The sequence below is a fragment of the Corvus cornix genome, chromosome 28, assembly GCF_000738735.6.
Source record: "Corvus cornix cornix isolate S_Up_H32 chromosome 28, ASM73873v5, whole genome shotgun sequence".
In the NCBI taxonomy this organism is placed as follows: domain Eukaryota; kingdom Metazoa; phylum Chordata; class Aves; order Passeriformes; family Corvidae; genus Corvus; species Corvus cornix.
In genome coordinates, this window is record NC_046356.1 from 1,576,419 (window position 1) to 1,596,311 (window position 19,893).

Sequence of the window (19,893 nt, forward strand, 5' to 3'; positions counted from 1 at the left end):
AGAATCAGAACTATGAAGCTGTTGAGTCCTGCTGGCTGGAACTGTGCTCCACTGTTTTCCATAGAATGTTGGATTCTCTTTGAAGTGACTTTTGAGAAAGTGTCTGCTTTCTTTCTGTTACTTTTTCCAATGAAATATCTTGGCAAAAACGATTGAACTTTCTCTGAGAACTCACGTTTCAATTTAAAATTCAGCGTTTAGGTTGAAGACCAGAACTCTGAAAGTTCAGCTGGAGAGGGTTGGCTGCAACAACTCAATGTGTGTTTAGGTTGGGTTTGTTTAAAACTTGTTGAGAAGAGCTTTGGGCAGTCTCAAAAATTACTGCAGACTGTAACTCTTTACTTTAAATACTTTCCACATTAAAGAGATAAGGGTGATTGTGAAAAGCTTCCATTTATGTGGCTCAGAAGATTCCAAGGGCCTCTCAGATGACATAAATACAGGAACATTGGAAAGTACATCCAGGCCAGGAGCAGCACGTAGTGTGCTCCATCCCCTCCAGCGCAGGGAGGAGGGAGGGAGAGCAGCCTGGAGCACGAGGAGGGTGAATGGAGCTGCTCTTTGTGACAGAGAGCACCGTGGTGCCATCATCTTGTGACTGGGAACAGAACACAGAGGCTGCTTGAGCCTCGGCCAAAAGGCTTCTGCACGTGGGATTCCAGGATTGATGGAGTCTGTGGGAGGCTCTTCCCCAGGAGGTGCCACTGCCAAAGCCCTGTGGGTGTCACAGTCCAGCACGACACACGAGCACAGCCTGCCTGCAACCTGAGTCATGGGCACTGCTGCTGGGAAAAATAATATAAAACACCTGAACTGAGCCAAAAAACCCAAACTCAAAGCCATGGCTGAATTGGAGAAGCTTCAGGGCACCTTTGGGGGTGCAGGGTTGGCTGTTGGTTGAGCAGGGTGAGGTTGGTCAGGCTGCTGGTGCTGCAGCAGAGCCATCAGGAATCACCATCCATCCTCCCAAGCTGCTGGATTCAGTGTTCATCCCCTGGGCTGTGAGGGATCCGGGTTAAAGCTGCTGCTCCGAGCTCTGCTGTGTGGCTCACCTGAACCACTGCATCTGCTTGGGATGCTGGTGGCAGAGGCTGGAGCAGGGCCAGGAAACTGGGAAGTTTGGAAGGCTGATGGCAGAGGTTGGCTGGAGCAGGATCAGGAATCTGGGGGGTTTAGAAGGCCCATGGCAGAGGCTGGAGCTGGGTGAGGATTTGGGGGATTTCTATTCCATTTGCCTTTTGGTTGCCTCAGACTCCCCATCAGGGCTGTAACCTGAACACAGATGTGATGCCTGCTGCTGCTCAGTGTCTTTTCTGATTAAATCATACAACCCTAATGATGAAATGGGGCCGGAAGTTTCTCTAAGAAAAGGGAAGCTGCTCTGTATTCCCTTCAGATCTGTTTCCCTGCTTCCCTCAATCTTCCACAGCCAGCTCTGCTTTGAAGAAATGCATGAGATCTTACTGGATTTTGTTTGCAAGACTTGACTGAGACCTTGGGAGCTTCTCTGCTCAGCCAAAGTCTGTTAGAGAGCAAAGTGAGCTTGGGAAGTGTTTTAGCATGGGAAGTTCAGCAGCAGTAGATGTGGAACTGGTTTGGATTTCATTATTCCTAGTCAATGTCACAAACTAAGCTCAAAGGCCCCTTCTGCCTGGAGTTTCCACGTGAGGTTGTGCAAAGTCACTTAAATCAGCTGATCTGTAGTTGTAGATGTCAATTGTGATTTATTATTATTATTTTTTAAATTTACTTTTTTACTTTTTAACCCATGACAAAAGAATCTGTTAATTAGGCAATTTTTGTCACTTATGGGGGTGTTTCCACGAAGGCCTGTAGGACAAGGAGTCTCTCATGTGCTCTGCTCACAGTGCCAGTGCCCAGCCCCAGCAGTGGGGAATGGAACTTCCTCCCAGGAAATGGTTATGGCAGAATAAGCCTGAATTCAGTTTTCCAGTATAATGTGCTTATGTTGATAAAGCAAATTCTGACTCCGCAGGAACACAGTTTATTGGGAGAGCTGGATCAGCCCAGGGGAGCTCTGCTGGGATAATTCTGCATGGAGTGAAACGTGAACATTTCTGGGGGATGTTTATGGATGAGCTGCTGTCCGGGGTTATTCTTACACTTGGCAGATAAGAAATGAGAAGAAAGAGAAGTTTTCCTCCCTGCTTGTGCCCTCCTTTCAGTGCACAGAGAAGAGAGGAGAGAACACACTCTCTTTTATTTGTGCACTGAGAGGCAGGAGCAGGTTTTAGTTTGGTTGCTTCCCTGGTTTCTAGGCCAAGATTTAGCAGAAAAATTACCTGACATTCCTGGGAGACTGTTTATGGATGCTGCTGTTTTCTGTAGGGTTTGGGCTGTCCCAGCCCAGGAGACTGGAGGAAACAGCCCCAGATCTGTTCTGTGATGTTTGGGGTGCTCGTGTGGCAGCAGCGAGTTGTTAAATGTGGCCAAGGCAATGCTCAGTTTCCAGGCTCTGTGTGTTCCATCCCAAGTGTCCTGGCTACTGTTGTTGGCTGGTTTTCCTTCTCCATGCTGTAACTGGAATAATTTGGTTTTCTTGGCTTAGTCTTCCGTGTGACTTCTAGATTTGGGGTTAACTTTTTGTCATCTGAAAAGAAGAGCTTTTTCTTGTAAAATAATGTGTCTCATAGCTGTAGTGCAGGATCCTGGACTGGTTTGGGTTGGAAAGGACCTTAAATATTGCTTAGTTCCATCTCCCACCGTCCCAGGTTGCTCCAAGCCCCAATGTCCAGCCTGGCCTTGGGCACTGCCAGGGATCCAGGGGCAGCCCCAGCTGCTCTGGGCACCCTGTGCCAGGGCCTGCCCACCCTCCCAGGGAACAATTCCGTCCCAAAATCCCATCCATCCCTGCCTTCTGGCACTGGGAAGCCATTCTCCCATGTCCTGTCACTGACTCCACCTATTAAAATTTCTTCTCCCTCCTGTTTATAAGCCCCTTTAAGGCAATGGAAGGATGACAGACCTCAGAAATTCTTGCCTGTCTGTCTGTCCTGAGATATTTAACCAGGTATCCAAAGGGCTGTGTACAAATTTCTTGGAATGAGAACGTTTGCAGGCCTGGCTGATCCCAAGTGCATGAACTGGTTATACAAGGGGAAAATGTGTTTCCTCCTGAAAATAGGAAAGCTGAGATACTGATGGAAAATGCTGCCATTTGACTCAGATCATGTCTTTCCATGTCTTGAAAATGAGATAATCCAGCCACTTTCTGTCATCAACCATCAGTGGTTTCCTTCTTCGCTTCCTTCCCCTGCCCCCAGTGCTCTGCTTTGTTACCTGGCCCTGCCCTTTGCTACAGAATTTCCCCTGATAGCTCTACAGAAATGACATTTCTGCAGCACAAGGCAAGGGAAATGATTTGAGGGAGCCTTTGCACTTGTAACTCTGGACAGGCCCTAGAAATGAGAATCCTAATTAAAAGGTCAAAGCCACTTCCAGAAGCAAATGTCAAAATATAACCCCAGCTTTGTGCAGATGGACTCTGGTAACTAAGGCTTCACAAGCTGGATACAGCCATGTGTGTAAGGAACTCCTGTGGCTTCCCTAAAATAGAATTTTTTTGGTAGAATGGTGCATATAAATGCAGCTCCAAGGGCTTTTTTAAGGATGAATTTGTAATAACTTGCTAAACCCACTTGTGCTTCTGTTGCTCCTGAGTTAAACTCCCAAATGGAATCAGCAAACCTGTGTGTCTCACCCTGGTGTGGATGTGTGATGCTCAAGGTTTGGTGTGTTTTGGGTTTCTGTTCATGAGCAGGGCTGCATATCCTGGCCTTTCTCTGTGTGCTCTGAGGGTGTTTTTCCTGCTCTGACATCCGCTCCCACTGTTTATTGGATGCTTTATTTCAGAAAGCCATTCCCTGTGCTAGAATCTCTCTGCCCATCTGGAGCTGGGAGCCTGTGCCAGCTGCTGGGCCAAGGGAATCAGCTGTTCATTGGGAGCTTGCAGTCGAGTACCTGCTGCATCCCAACAATCCCCAAAGGCTTCGCTCACATCATCCCCAGCCACGCAGTCCCTGACTGCAGGGAATGACAAAGAAATAAGGAGAACGACAGTTCCTTCATGTCAACCAGAAACACTTGAAAAAATTATTTCCTTAAGCCTTGTTTTTTCTTAGAGGGCTCATTTTGATGGCTTTAATGGGTGGAATTCAAAGACTCCTTTCCCAGTATGCTTGGCACCTGTATCCTTAAAAATACTGTGATTCCTGTACACTCCTGACAAACAGCACCTGATGTGTCTTTTTTTAAAATTTTATTTCAGGACAAACACCACGATGCTGCTCATGAAATTATTGAGACAATTCGGTAAGTGCTGGTGCAGCCTGGCTGGGACCCTTCCTGTGCCTCACTGCAGCTCTGGGAAGGGGTGTCTGGAGCCAGGACACGCAGGAGGGCAGCAGTTAACATTTAGCAGCTCTGAGTTATTTTCTAAGCTGAATTTGTTGCAATACAGAGCTCCCTGCCAAATAGATTTTGTTTTATCTTGCCTGTTCCATTCTGTTTTGAGCAGAGTTAAAAATGAGTGCTAGTGTTCAGCTTTAACACTTGTGGCAGTTCGTATTTGAGCTGTGGACAAACAAGGTTAAGGAAACATCCTTGGCTTGATGTGTTACATCCTGATCTTGCCTCTGCCCACCCTCTCTGTTTCCCCTGTTGCTGTGATCTTGCAGCATTTGGGTTGTTTGGCAATGATCTCCCTGTAGCATTCCTCTTAATCCTGCTGATGGAGTTGAAACAGCGTGGGGAAAATGGGAGGATAAAGGTGAAAGACAACTGTGAGGAGCAGGAAGTCAGAGGATTTCCCAACACGGGCTGTCAGGACGTGACTTGCTGTTATTTCAGCAGGATTAGGGGGGGACTTGCCAAAGAACAACTTTTAATAAATGCTACACGAATTCCCCAAACACCTGAGGGATGAGTTATCCCCATTACAAAGCTGTTCTTGTTAACTGCTTTAGATCCTTACAGGCTGCCCTTGGCTCAGCTCAGGGCTGTATCTGCAGCATGTTTTAATGCTTGGCTGGTGCAGATACAGGTGAGGTACGAGGTGTTTTACCTGCAGAACCCCCTGAGCTCACAATTTGGTCACATATGGCAAAGGAAAAGGTAGCAGTGAGCCTTGTGTGCTCCCAGTGTGAGTGTGAGAGAGCCAAGTGCTTGATAGCATCACTCACATGCACAAAGTCAGGGCATTTCCCATGGTCAGGGGTGGCTGAGGATGTGGAATGGGGCTGGAGCTGAAAATCTTTCTCCTAAAGGAGTTTCTTTCCTATCTACAGAACCCTGCCACAAAACACTGCTGCCAGCTTGCCTGGACTGGTGGGGATAAGATCCTGTGCCCTGGGATCCTGTGGCATCATTTGTCAGTGGGGATGGAGAAGGCCCTTTCCAAGGGGTTCAGAGGGAGCTTGGGCTGGAGGGGGTGGCTGGAGCTGTTGGTGCTTTCTGTGCTGGAGGCAAAGCGAAACTGTCTTAGGAAGCAGTTGGGTCAAATAATGTTTCACAACTGTGTTTTAGGCAAGACTGGAGTGAACTCAGTGTCAGAAGCTCTCGTGCTGCCTTTGCCTTGTGCAAAGTGATCTTGTGAAAGTGGTGGGTGAGAGAATGCAAAGAAGCCTTTATCTCATCAGGCAGTGGAATCATGGAATATCCCAGGCTGGAAGGGACACAGGGATCAAGCTGCTGGTAGGCAGCTGTTGACTGCCTGTTGCTGTGATTTAAGAGTACAAAGTTTGCAGGGAGAGCCCTGATGCTTTTAGGGGAGATGAGAGATACCAAAGGAGAGTCAGCCATACATGTCCAAGTTCTGGTTTTCACTGGCCAGTGTCGTTATTTACCATGTGTGAATCAGCCAGAAGGAACAGAACTGTTGGCTCTTTAGTCATTATTATTATTTTTTTCCCCACCATTTTAATAGTGAAGAATGGAGCAAGGTTCATGAGGAAGAAATTCTGCGATTCCTCTTGGAATTCGTCCTGTGATGTGGGGCTTTTTGATGCTGACAGTGCTCTCCAATTTGATATTTGTGGAGGAAAGTGTGTGCAGAGCTTCTGTGGCTTTTAAATTGCCTTTGAAGGGAATCAATCTTCCTCCATTCCACAAGTGAAGCTCTCTCCTGTGAGCTGCCATTGTTGGATGCACTGCAAGTGGGCACATGCTTTCCCTTTCTCAACATACAGGGCTGTGTTCATTCAGAGTATCAAAGGGGTCTTTTATCAAAAGAACTTCGAAAAATCGGGTTTGGTTGGGTGTGTAAGGTTTAAGAGCAGTTTAGGCACTCCCCAGAGGAGAATATCCTGGCACTGAGTGGCTGGTGACGGGGTTTTTGGGCTGCTGTGGGAAATGTCTTCTCCACATTTCGCTTTGTCAAAGCTTCCTGCAGCCTCAGAATTCTTTGGAAATGCTGCACTTCTGCATTTTATGTTAGATTAACATCAGCCATGACTTTGAGTATTTTAGACACGTGGAATACATTTATCACCTCATTTTGAAGCTTTATGCTCCTGCCAGTGTCTACAGGCATCTTGCTGTTTATTCAGTACAAATGTGAACTGTTGCAGTTTTCCATGATGTCTGCCTTATTCCTGGCAGTATTGTGAGCTCCCAGGGCTGCTGCAGTATCCTCTCTTCATGTAAAGTAGCCCAGAATTGAGACAAATGACCTTATTACTCTTAATTGGCAATACCTCTCATCATTATTTCTTCTCTCCTTCCAGGTGGGTCTGTGAAGAAATCCCAGATCTCAAGCTTGCCATGGAAAACTATGTTTTAATTGACTATGATACAAAAAGGTGAGAGGAATGTTTTTGTTCCCAGCAGGAGTTCAGGCCAGCACGGGGTGTAGTGAACCCGTGTGTAACTGGTTATTCTTAGACACTACCAGCCGAAGTTTTCTCTCAGAACTGGCTTCAGGCTCTGCCGGAGTTATTTTGGTAGGAAATGTGTAACAGCAACATTGGCAAAGGCAGTTGGATTAAGGACATAATTGGAAACTCCACACAGCTCAAGTGCAGCTCTGCTGTACGTTGAATTACTCACTGTGAAACAATGATCGGTATCTGCGCCCTTGGAGTGCGGCCAGGGTGGGAATCTCAATGGCAGAGAGGTTTCTGCTCCTGTAGTAACCAGGAACTCCTGTTCACAACAGGGCACCACAGAGCTCTGTCAGTGGGAAGTGCACCTTCCCCTCCCTCCCCTTCCTGCTGGGTGGGGGCTGAATTAAAAGGTGAAATTCCCAGGGGTGTTGTGGGCAGTACAGGGGTTCTGAGGTGCCTCAGTTACATGGGAATTCATAGCCACGAGCTGTTCTAAATGAATGTCTGTTATGGGACATTCCCCTCCGGGCTGGGAGAGGCAGATCCTGACCTGTGGTGTGTCTGTGGAAGGTTTGAGGTTCTGTGCATGGACTTGGCTCTACTGAGACTGGGAAAAGAGGTAATGCTCAAGCTGCAGTTTACAGAAACCTCCTTAGTTGCCTTCATGGGAAATACTGAATTTATCCAAGTCCACAGAATGATTGAACTGTTAGAACAAAGTTTACAGATGAAGCTGCATTGCTCTGAGTAGAATCACAGAATATCCTGAGCTGAATCCCACAGGGATCATCAGTGCAGCCCCTGGCCCTGCACAGACACCCCAACAAGCCCAGCCTGGGCATCCCTGAGAGCGCTGTCCAAACGCTCCTGCAGCTCTGGCAGCCTCGGGGCCGGGCCCATTCCCTGGGGAGCCTGGGCAGTGCCCAGCAGCCTTGGGGGCAGGAACTTCTTCTCAATATCCAACCTAAACCTCCCAAGCACCGGATACTTCTGTCAGGATCTGCTTAAGGTATTGCTTCCTCTTCTCTCAATTTTCAGTTGTTTAATTGCAAGACTTGTTAGTCCCTCTCTTTCTCCTGGAAAATTCAAAAGGAGCAATCAGGGTCAAGCATCCCTTGTCATTAAAATCCATTAGTTTGGATTTGTGGATTACTCACAGTGCTGTAATTTTGTGGTTCTGGCACCCTCACTGGGTTTGTTTCACTGGGGACCATTGGTGTGGTTGGCAGAAATGCTGAATAAAAGTGAAACCCCTCTGTTCCCCAAAGTCACTCCCTACCACCTTCCTGCAGCTTTTCAAGGAAGTAATGAACTGGAATTTTGGGTTTTTTTCAGTCTTTTATCTTCCTTTGAAAAAAATTGTCAAAAAACTCACTGGCAGCAGATGGGCTGAGCCAAGGATGTGAAGGAGAGAGCAGCAGGTTATGGAAACGCAGACAAACCCTGCTGCAGCCTCTTGCTTTTCCCAGCGTGCAAACAGGCACAGGCAGGTGGAAGCTTGGAATGGAATGGGCAGAACTCATGGGAGAGGTGTCCTGGTCAGTGTAGTGACCTTGAGGATCACAAGAGACTGAAGTGTCCCTTCTGATGTCCCCTGGTCCCCCCATCCCATCCCAGCTTTGGGAATGCCCATGGTTTATGATGTCAGTCCTGTAACTCCTTGTATTGTTTTTGCTGCTGCTTTGTGGGTCTGATTACGTAACAATTGATGTTCCCAGGAATATCCTTTATTTCCTGGCCTGAGATGAATTGATTTAATCCTTTCAGTTTGTGTCATTAAGGTATCTGCCTGGGCTGACCATAATCCCAGCCAGCCCATGGAGCAATCCCCAGGCTTTCCTGGTGGGTGATAGTTTGGGCTGTGTCCTGGCCCTGGCTGCATTTTCAGTCCCAGAGTGAGTTTCTGGAAAAGCATCTGCTTGTCTCAGGGCTGATTATTGGGAGAGATGACAGCAAAAAGGAGAAAAATGTACAGATCTCTTAAATTTCTGTGCAGCTGAAATTATGGAGAAGAGGTTCTGAGAATACAGAACTTTATCAGTATGATTTACAATAAAGGAACTAATATTACTTGTCATGTACTCCTGGTCTACTGGGGATTTTATTTAAAGGAAACAAAGTCTTAAATCTGTGTATGTAATTCCATATCCTGAGAGAAACAAACCCTAAATACCTACTAAGCAAGAGGATGGAAAATCCCAAGGTTTTACCTTCAAACCTGCCTGTTTTGAGCTGCCCCTGTGTTCTCCCTCCAGCTTTGAGAGCATGCAGAGACTGTGTGACAAGTACAACCGAGCCATCGACAGCATCCACCAGTTGGTAAGTATTGAACTGGGGCCCTGCCATCATTTTTGTGTGCCAGGTTTGAATTCAGGTGGTGAAGAGCAGCAGAAAGGGGTGACTGACTCTGTGCTGCGTTATACCTGCTGCTCCTGTAGCATCAGCAATACCCAGCACTTCCATGTTTTGGGGGGGCTTGAGCTTGGTAATAAACTTATTTTCTTGATCACACCTGGGCAGTCAAGGAGTTAGTATTGGAGGGATATTCTTACAGAAAGAAAGGAAATCAACCACTTTTTGTTCTCAAATTCAGAGCTGTTGCTCTTCCTTCTGCACTTCTGGCACTGTTATTTTAGCACTTGGAAACAGCAGAGAAGGAAAGGTTTGTCTGCGTTTAACCCAGGAATTTCTCATATAGATTAACTTTTGCACAGGGAAATCTGTGACTTATGGGTACTTAAATAATCCATATGAACTCTCCTGTGTGTTGTGGAAGTGATCCATGGCTTAGGAATTTCCTTGCCACAGTTCAGCTGCTCTGGCCTGTGGGATCACTGGCTAAAGCAGAATGTAATCTCTTTTCAGGCCAATTTAATGAGCTTTTTGGTTCTCTTACCCCCCATAAAAGGTGGAACTGGAGGAGGCAGAACATGAACAGTGAATAATGTTACTATTCTGCTGAATTTCAAAGCATAGGTGGATTTTTTTTCTCTGCTGCGCTTATGGAATTATTTGAAGTGTGCAGTTATGGCAACAAGCCTTTTTTGCTGGGATTTTCTTAATTTTTTGGGCCTTAAAAACTTGTGCTTTTTTTGGATTCCGGCACCTTCGTGTGTATGTTGGTTAATAGCTAAATTATAGCAGCTCTTCAGCATTTGCCATTGCTGTCTGAACTGACAAACCTGATGGGTTTAATTTTTTCCTTCCCATCTGAATCTCACAGGAATTGTTTAGGAGGGGTCCTGGAATTGCCCGTTTTTGGTTTGTTTTTATCAAAGGGAGAGGTAGACATTTTTAAAACTTTAAGAACTTTTCTGCTTAGGATAGGGGTTTTTTTCTGAGGAAGAAAGGAAGCTTGATTTCCATCTCTTTCCTGCCACTCCCTGTTTGAGTGCATCTGATCCCTCCCATGGGACAGCTCCTGAAGCAAAATTAACCTGTTCTTGTGGTGACAGCCAGCATCAGTTCAGTGGGGATAGTAAAGAAAAAAGGAGTGAACAAACCTTTACACCCACCCCAACTCTATTCAGCGTTGAGCTTTACATTGCCTGCTGGTTTTTGCATCTCTTTAAATTCCCCTTTATCGCCTGTGAAATTCTCTGTTGGCTGAGGTGTGACAAAGTGCAGGGCAGCTGCTGGTGTGCAGCTTCTGCAGTGTCACAGAAGGGTTTGGGTTGGGAGGGACCTTAAAGCCCATCCCATTCCACCCCTGCCATGGGCAGGGACACCTCCCACTGTCCCAGGCTGCTCCAAGCCCCAATGTCCAGCCTGGCCTTGGCCACTGCCAGGGATCCAGGGGCAGCCCCAGCTGCTCTGGGCACCCTGGGCCAGGGCCTCACCACCCTCCCAGGGAACAATTCCTGCCCAAGATCCCATCCAGCCCTGCCCTCTGGCACTGGGAAGCCATTCCCTGGCTCCTGGCCCTCCAGCCCTTGTCCCCAGTCCCTCTGCAGCTCTCCTGGAGCCCCTTTAGGCCCTGCAAGGGGCTCGGAGCTCTCCCTGGAGCCTTCTCCTCTCCAGGTCAGCACCCGCAGCTCTCCCAGCCTGGCTCCAGTTCCGGTCACTGTTTTTATCTTTAAGGAGCACCTGCAGCCCAAGCTGGGGGAGAGGGGCTGGGAGGGGAGTGTCCCTCGTTTCTCAGCTGGGTTTGGTGCTGTTTCCTTGTCTCCATGGTGGGTTCACCCCTGTCCCCGCTGTCCCCCTGCAGTGGAAGGGGACGACGCAGCCCATGAAGCTGAACACACGTCCCTCCAACGGGCTCCTGAGGCACATCCTGCAGCAGGTCTACAACCACTCGGTCACAGACCCTGAGAAACTCAACAACTACGAGCCCTTCTCCCCTGAGGTCTACGGAGAAACTTCCTTTGACTTGGTGGCCCAAATGATCGATGAGATTAAAATGACAGAGGATGATTTGTTCGTTGACTTGGGCAGTGGTAAGTGACCAAATAACTCCTTTTTTCTCTTTTTCTTTGCTGTTTATACTTTAAAAATCCCCATATTTGGGAAGCAAACCAGGACTAGGGATTGTCTTGCCGGATAAGCATCTTTTCTAGATAATCCCCAAAGATGCTCCTGCTTTTCATGCAATGATTAAATGGACCAAACAAACAGCCCAGACCTCTTTTCTGGTGGCAGTGAAATATCAGCCTGCAGTGCAATAAACCCTTGTTACAAAGCCCTTGGTTTCTGTTGGTATTGTTGGATACACTTGTGAAGGGGAAGCAATGTTAAAAATGATGTTTGACCCATAAAGTTGCATTCCAAAGGATTCATCTGTTTTCACTGGATTTGCTTTATGCCCTTTGTATCTGAACATGGGAGTTCTTGACCCTTCCCACGTGAAACACTTGGTGTGGAATCTGAAAATGAAGGTTGTTTTGCCTCTGACTTGTCAGTGTGTCAAAAAAGCTTTAATAGTTCGCTTGAACAGTTGTGAAACCCCACAAAATCTAACCCACAGCTGCAACAAAGTCAAGTTTTAAAAGGAAATAGATGTGTCTAGTTGGTGAGGAAACCAGGTATGACTCAAGCACATGTGCAAGAGAGATACTGAGTAAGGAGATGTTCTTTTTCTTGGTATAATCTGGTTCAGAACAGGAAAGGAGTAATAAAAATTTCCCCTCTTGCTTGATGTGTTCTGATGTTTTAGCACATTTAAACCCAAACAAGTATGCGTGGGTTTAGTTGTTGGTGTGATACAGGACTTCTGGGCAAAAATGTATTTTAAAAAACTCTATATTTTAAATATAAAACAGTTATAAATAAATATTTAATATTTATAGATGTTACGCATAATAAAATAGTAGATTGTAGGAGAATTAAATATTGCATTAAATAATATTAAGTAATTATTATATTAAAATAGCATATAAAATATATTTAGAATATATTTTAAATTCAAATACAGTAGGATTACTATCCCCCCAAACCTTAAAACATCTCCAGTCAGGCTCTTCAGTGATTTTCTTACTCCTCTTCCTCTCTCAGTGGGACTGTCTGAAATTTCCTGTCAGGGACTGATATTCAGATGAGACCTTTAGAAAGACATCAGAGCTGAGAAACTCTTTTCCATCTGGAGGAAAAAAAAATCTCCATAGATTCTCACAATTGTTTGTCCAAGAAGGTTAAAGAAGATCTTATCTGGGGCCCTGGAGTGCTGCTGGTTGGGTCACAGGCCCATGGCAGATACTTGAATCTGCTACCCCCAGAAATAAATCAGGTGTTTCTTGCTCTAATCTTGGGGCTGAGCAGCACCAGGGAAGTGGGAATGGCTTTGGGAATGCCCAGTGCCTGCAGTGTGCTTTCCAGCTGGGAATGTCAGACACCTGGCAGCTGAAACTGCCCTCAGCCCAGTCCCACAGTTCAGCTGCTTTTTTCGCGTGCACTTTGCTCTAAGAGCTTCTCTCCCTTTGCAGTGGTTTCCCTGGAAGCCCTCTCAGCTCTGGGGTTTTTGTTCCCTGCAGGTGTGGGGCAGGTGGTGCTTCAAGTGGCTGCAGCCACAAACTGCAAACATCACTACGGAGTGGAGAAAGCTGATATTCCAGCCAAATACGCCGAGGTGAGTGAGCCTGGGGTGAGCCTGGGGTGTGCAGGGTGTTGGTGCAGTAACTCAGCGGTGCAGGAAAAGCAGAACTTCAGCCCCGCTGGGTTTTTGCTTCTCAGATCAGCCAGTCCTGGAGCAGTGAAATGTCAGCCTGCAATGCAAGGATGTGCTTGAGGAAAGAGCTGTGTCCAGTCTGGAGTGCTCAGAAGGAGCACTGGCATCTTTCTAGAGTGATTTCAGGCCTTGAAAGTTCTTTTAACAATAATGACAGGGCCTGTTCAAAAGGGAGTGCAGTACAAGCTTCACCCAAATACCTGCAGTCATTCTGTGTCTGCAATGCTCTAATGCAGCTCCCAGAGGCCACAGCAGGCAGCAAATCCAGGAATAAATTCACCAAACTATTACTTCTTAAATATTTTAAAGGCCATGTGTCTGCCTGTGGTGGTGATGCCCCTTTTTCAGTTATTAAACCACCAGAGGCTCCTCTGAGGCCTGTGCTGGGTGTCTGGTGTGTGACTGCTTAGGAGGCACCTTAGTGAAGAAAACCATAAAATGGCCTGAAGCTGAAGGAGGTGAGATTTGGATCAGAGATTAGGAAGGAATTCTTGGCTGTGAGGGTGGCACAGGGTGCCCAGAGCAGCTGTGGCTGCCCCTGGATCCCTGGAAGTGTCCAAGGCCAGGTTGGACAGGTCTTGGAGCAGCCTGGGACAGTGGAAGGTATCTCATGGCAGAGGGTGGAACTAAATGATATTTTAGGTCCCTTCCAACCCAAACCATTCAATGATTGTGTGATAATGTTTAGTCAGGCTGCTTTAGTCAGGTTTCTTTACACTTCTAATCCTGTGCCAACGGGACACACAGAGATGATGAGTTCAAGGCAAACCTGGGAGGCCACAAGCACCCAGGGAAGGTCAGTTATGTCTTACCACAAGAAGTTTGCCTGAACAGGAACTGATCCCTCTGAATTGTCAAAACACACTGATTCAGCCTGGTCAGGCTGGAAAATTATCCCTCATGGAGGGAGGGAATAAATAAAAGTCCTTGATCCTGCTTTTCAGTGATGTGGGCAAAAATGCATAAACACAGTGGTGAGGAGGATCAGACAAGGACCTAAAAATCCACTTTGTTTCCCCTGCCAGGACTCAGTGGAAGTTTTTACCAGGAGGGCTCTGCAGTCTCTCTGTGTGAACATCTTGGTTTCACTTTGGAGCTTTTACAAGGCCAGGAATCCCCTCTGTGTTTATCATTAAAGATCAGCATTATAAGGAAAAGTGACATTCTCGCTTTCATTATTCCCCCTTCCTGTCACTGTGCAAACACAAGGCTTTAGTGAAAACAGCAAACAAAAGAATGACCCACAAATTGAATACTAGGAGTAGTCACTGCTGGGCTACCTTCAGTTTCACAAGTCTTCCATGAGATTACTGGGTGAACAAAATATTCTGCATTATGTCCCTGGTTAAATCCTGTCAGATTTACCAGCCAACGAACTGCTGCAGTGTCAGTGTGTGTGCAGCTGCCTCGTGCCTGTGTTAGGGTTTTCCTTCAAATATTTGTGGAAGAAGTTGGATTGAGTTTCCAGTTAAGATTGGCTGTGGCACCACATCCCTGGGTACCATGATAATAGTTCCCAGATAATTGATGGATAATAGATTTTGAAAAGCTTCACCTGAAGAGGAAGAATGTTATGGATTTGCTTTAGTGTAATTACCTTAATAAATTAAAATGTAAGTTCATGCACGAAACTGCTGGGGATTTTTGAGTTACCCTGCTCAGCTTTGGAGTGCTTTTGAGCATAAAGAGGTTTAAAACATGCCCATCAACACACAGAGTTTTGCTGAGCTGCTGATGGAGGTTTCTACCATCTCTGGATTGTCAGTGGGATCAGAATTGCTGCTGGGCTTCTCTCACAGAATCACAGAATAGTTGGTGTTGGAAGGGACCTCTGGAGATCATCCAGTACAAGGCAGGGTCACCTGGAGCAGGAATGTGTCCAGGTGGGTTTGGAATGTCCCCAGAGAGGGAGACTCACCTCCAAATTTGGGCCAAATCCTAAAGATCAGGTGGGACCAGGCTGCTGGAAATGTGGTGATGGGGATGTGTGAGGAGGCACTGAGCTGTCTGGATATTGGATTTTGTTCCTTTCTCCCCTCTTTGGACTACAGAAAACAGCAGCAGGTCTCCCTCCTCTGCACCCTCGTGTATTTGGGTGCAGTTTGAAGCATTCCCAGTTGCTGTGGGAAGCAGGATTCTCTCTCTGTTTGCTGCTGGGATACTTTGCCTGCTCCTTTCTGCCTCCTCAGTGACCCCAGCAGACCTGGCTTTGTCCTGGTTGTCCCTTTGCTCCCTGGGCTTAGGCTGGGCTGCCCCTTCCTCCTCCCTCTGGGAGGATGCACCACGACTTAAGGCTGGGCCATTTTTAGTGCTGGGCATTGTAAGGGCTTTTCTTAGAACATGGAACTTCCATGGAAAGGGGGGTGAAGATGCCTCAGCCCTAAGGAAGTGGGGGTTTGGTTTTTTTAAGGAAACTGAACAGCAGGAGCTCTGTGTCTGCCTGGCCTTGGAATGTTAATGGCAAAAAGCCTCCAACCAGACAGGATTCTTGGGGGTCAGTGAGTGTTTCAGAGCCGTGTCTCCATTGCTTTGATGGAACTGGAAATATGAGCTGTCCTAATAGCTGGTTTTGATTTTCCTCCCTCTTGCAGACGATGGACAGAGAGTTCAGAAAATGGATGAAATGGTATGGGAAGAAACATGCAGAATACACAGTGAGTGACACTCAGCTGCAGATCGGGATCCACACTCAGTGCAGAGTTTGTGAAGTCCCTTCCAGCCCTTCCTCAGCCACCAGCAGCTGAGCCGCGGCTGATTCCTGGCTCTGATCTTGCTCCTGGGGATGGTGTTGCCAATATATCCTCCCAGACCCCTCTCTCTGCCTGACATGGGGCATGGTGTTATTGGGAGCACTTCCAGGTCTTTCCAGAAACTCCTGGAAGATTTATTCTTCTAAAGTGTTGTTCTGACTGGGGCTGCCATGAGTCTTCTGTTTGTGTTAAATCCCCTTTTCCTTTGTCCCTCCCTCTCGCCATGGATTGGGGTTTTTGCCAGGTGTGGCAGCTCCTCCTTGGGGTTCTGACCTCTCCTGCTGGAAATAAAAGCTGAAGCTTTGGTTCTGCAGGCAGGGGAAGGTGTGGCCACCTGGGAGTGGTTCTGGAGGGGATGGGGTGGCAGGGGTGGAGGTTCTGGATGGATGGAGATTGGAGCAGGATGCTCCAGGAGCAGTTAACAGCTGGATGGCTCTCAGGGGAGGGTGGTGGGTGGTTAGTTCTGATTTGGAAAGGTTTGGAATTGGATGCTCTGAGGGTTGAGCTGGAGCAGGGGGGGTAAATGGGTCACCGTGGGGGATCTTCCTGCCTGTGGCAAGGGTTGTGTTGGGATTTCTTTATCTTCCGCCTGATGTTTCTTTATCTTTGAGGATGTTTTGCACTCCAGGGATGGTGTGAGGCATGTGCAAATCCATGCACTGTCCAGTGTCATTCCTTCCCTTTTCCCTTTCTTCCCCTTAGTAATTGTCATTAAGAAAATCTGCTCCCTGGTTAATCACTTTCCAGCCAGGAAATGGATGTACAATAGGAACCCACTGGGAGTTTTGAAAACACATCTATTTATGCTTCTGCCACTTTCCTATGGTCAGGGAAGAGGCTGCGTGGATCAGGGATATTCCCTAATATCCCAGGGTAGCTGGGCCACTGCTCAGAGGTTGCAGCTGGACACGTGTCCTGCATCCAGCTGTGAGCAAGGGTTGGGGAACTGTTCCTTCCCTTCTGTGCAGAGCCCTCCTTGCCATGTTCCTGGGATGGAGTGATCCACGTGGCTTCAGCATCCCAGCAGTGTGGGATCCATGGCAAGTTGGAGCTGCCCAGCCTTTATTTCCCAATTTTTTGTCTGCTGGGATCCTTGGCACTCTCAGTTTGTAGTGAAGCTGTTCCAGCTCTCCCTTTGGGAAGCAGGCTGGGAAGGTGATGGTCCCACCTGGAATTCCTGTTCTGGATAGTGGGATTCCCATCCAGGGGATGCTGGGCCTGCTGGGGGGCTGGTCTGCAGCAGGATTGATACCAGGCTGCTAATTCCTTCCTGCTGTGGGAGCACTGGGAATGCTTTACTTTTCCTGAAGTGGCCATATGGCATTTTTCCATTGTGTCACCCAGCTGGCATGACATGAAGGGAATTGTTCCTGAGGATACTCTGCTTCTGAGCTGGGTAATTGAAGGAATAGGAGAGGAACTTGGACTAAAATATTGGAAGCATATTGCTTGCCTTAGGCAGCATTTCCATATTGAGCATTCCAAGTGACAGAGTCTGGTGCTATATTGAAACAAAGCTACTTATTTTTGCCAGGTTCTTTGGCTTTTATAACTGTTTTCTGCAATGTTTAGAGTAAAATTTCCCTGAATATGCAATCTGGGGCTTTTTTTGGGAAGAGTGAAACACTTGCAGCACTTCTTGTCTGAAGGAAAGTTGGTTTCCTGTCACCTTGGAGTGATGCTTGGGCACAGATTTTGGGCTTTTACTGTAGGCACGCAGGGCAGATTTTATTTGATTTTTATTCATCAAACAGACTTTTGCCAGGCAGTTTATTTTCTTTAGGAGCTCCTTAGCAGCACCTGCTATAGGTGACTGTTAAACACAGGGCAAACTTGCTCACAGTGCAGCTGGAGGACACAGGAAGACGTGGAATGGAAAGCCCGGCATCTTTGTGTTTCTGGAAAACAGCTTTGTCCCTGCAAAATGCTTCGTGAGGTCCCAAAATTCCAAATGTTGGAGACAAAATAAGCACAAATTGAAATAATCTGTCATCAGCAGAGCTCAACTCGTGAATTCCACTCCAGTGTTACAGGCAGTCATAAGAAAAATCAATGTTTTGAGAAGAATCAAGTGCTGGAGGAGGGGAGGGAGCTTGGCAGAAGTTCAGTGGGAAGAATCTCAGATCCCACCTGCAGTTTTGGCTGAACTTTGTGGAGGGTGGTTCTGTCTTGTTGTAAAAGTGAAAACTGTGGTGCATAAGGCAGCAGTAAATCCTGGAGCTGGGCCTGCAGGGGCGTGCTGGGTTTTTAGATTAATTTAACAGCCAGGATCCCAGGACAGTTAGAGATTTCCAGTTCAAATGGATTTTGGGTTCTCCATGGAAAGTGATTTGCTGAGAAGTTGACTTCAGCAGAGGGTTCCATGCTTGTTTGGGTTTGTGCATCTCAACAATTCCTTCTTCCTTGGGAAATTATTACCTCTGTGGCTTTTCACCATCTCCAGCCTTCCCACCTGGTACAATCTTTCTGAGAAATATTTTCTGTCCTTTCTGCCTTTTGCAGCAGTCCAAGAGACTCAGAAGCTCATGATGTTTGTAACTTGCCCCAAATCCTCCCAACAGGATTTTTTCAGATTACCATTAAAAGAAAAGTTGCTAGGAATGTAAACAAACAAAAAACCCATGACCACCCCCCAAACTCTCCAAACAATAAACTTGTGTTTGAAAAGCCTTGGAGAGAAGGGCAGTCGCTGTTGCCTCACCAAATTGTTCTGCAGCCTTCAAATTCACCTCCTGGTTTTCCCCACTGGATTGTTCTTGTTACTGCTGGAAGTTCTGAGCTTGGACATGAATGCTGTAGAGCAAGGCCCAGTGACAGCATTTAAATAAATCCCGATTGTTCGGGTGTATTTCCACCCTATTTTGTCCACAATTATATAAAAAAAATCCCTCTTGAGCAATGGTTCCACACAAAATTGCAGCCTCAGTTGTTCTGTAGTCACTTGGTGATAAAAGAGCATTAAACTTCCCCAGTTGCAGGTGGCAAAGTGTCCTGGGGGGTGTTGGATGCCCAAGGCTCTGCAGAGCCACAGCTGGATCATCCCTGCAGCTGGAGAGGGGGGAGATCCGTGTGGGGCATGGGAGGAGTGGGAGGAATTTGCTCCTCATGCACTGGCTTGGGAGGCTCCTGATCTCCAGCTGTTGTTGGTCACTGAGTCTCATAATCCTGTTAAATGAATATTTACACCCTCTGCCCTGCTTGGGAATGTGCAGTTCCTGCTCATTTAGGGGAAAATCAGATTCTTTGCTGCTCTTCTCTCCTGCATCCCAAGGGAAGGATCCTCCTCTAGAGCTTTTCATCATCATCATCATCTGCTTCAGCTTTTTGGACTAGAATGTCCCACTTCCAACACACCTCCCTTTGTTCCAACTCCTTTTATCTTCTCCTTTCTCTTCCCATGGAACTGAGAAGTTTCCAACATTACCCCACTCTTTTCAAGTAAACCCGTCTGAAGGAAGCAGGAGAGTTCTGGAAGGTCATTAGACCTGGCTAATTAGAGAGCCTTTCTTGGGGAATTCCTGCATATGTGCAGCCATTAAATTAAAACCCGGCATGGCAATTAAGAGGCAGATGGGTTTTCATGGTTTCCGACTGTAAATATCCTCAAGTGGCCTCCAAATCGGAGCCATCTCAGGTATCTGGGCCAGGAGGCTGAGGTTGCTCAGTAGCATAAAGTGCTTCTCTTCCTGGGCTCCCCTTGAAGAAAGGTTTTGGTGTTTTTTGGTTTTTGTTGAGTTCTCAGTGCCTGTGACCTGTTGTTCCCTTTCCCTGAGAGAAGAAAACACGAAGCAGGCTTGTTCATGGTGTGCTGGAGCACGCAGCAAGATGTGGAATGGAAACCCCGGCATCTTTGTCTTTCTGGAAACTTTGTCCCTGCAAAATTCTTCCTGAGGTCCCAAAATTCCAAATGTTGGAGACAGAATAAGCACAAATTGAAGGATCCCTGGCTGAGCTCAGAGCAGTTGGGAGTTGGTGCAGTCCCATGTTGGACTCTGCTGAGAACCAGGATTAGTTTTGTGTTTATTTACTCAGGGTTGTTATAACAGAATTCCTGCCCTGCTCCATAAATCTCGTGTTAGCAGGAGGTGGCAACGATGATCAAACCAAGAGCAGGAAGCAGGTCAGCATTCCTGAAGGTGGG

General features: G+C 47.0%; 1 protein-coding gene across 4 annotated transcripts in view; it reads left to right on the forward strand.

Moving 5' to 3' along the window:
- The window catches only part of DOT1L (DOT1 like histone lysine methyltransferase), a 62,726-nt gene that overhangs the window by 12,384 nt on the left and 30,449 nt on the right, over positions 1 to 19,893 (forward strand). For all 4 annotated transcript variants that reach the window (XM_039566189.1, XM_039566192.1, XM_039566193.1 and 1 more), the window contains exons 2-7: positions 4,289 to 4,332; positions 6,744 to 6,818; positions 9,098 to 9,161; positions 11,050 to 11,278; positions 12,809 to 12,903; positions 15,594 to 15,656. In XM_039566189.1, the coding sequence (XP_039422123.1) occupies positions 4,289 to 4,332; positions 6,744 to 6,818; positions 9,098 to 9,161; positions 11,050 to 11,278; positions 12,809 to 12,903; positions 15,594 to 15,656 (570 nt within the window). The remainder of the gene's footprint in view (positions 1 to 4,288; positions 4,333 to 6,743; positions 6,819 to 9,097; positions 9,162 to 11,049; positions 11,279 to 12,808; positions 12,904 to 15,593; positions 15,657 to 19,893) is intronic.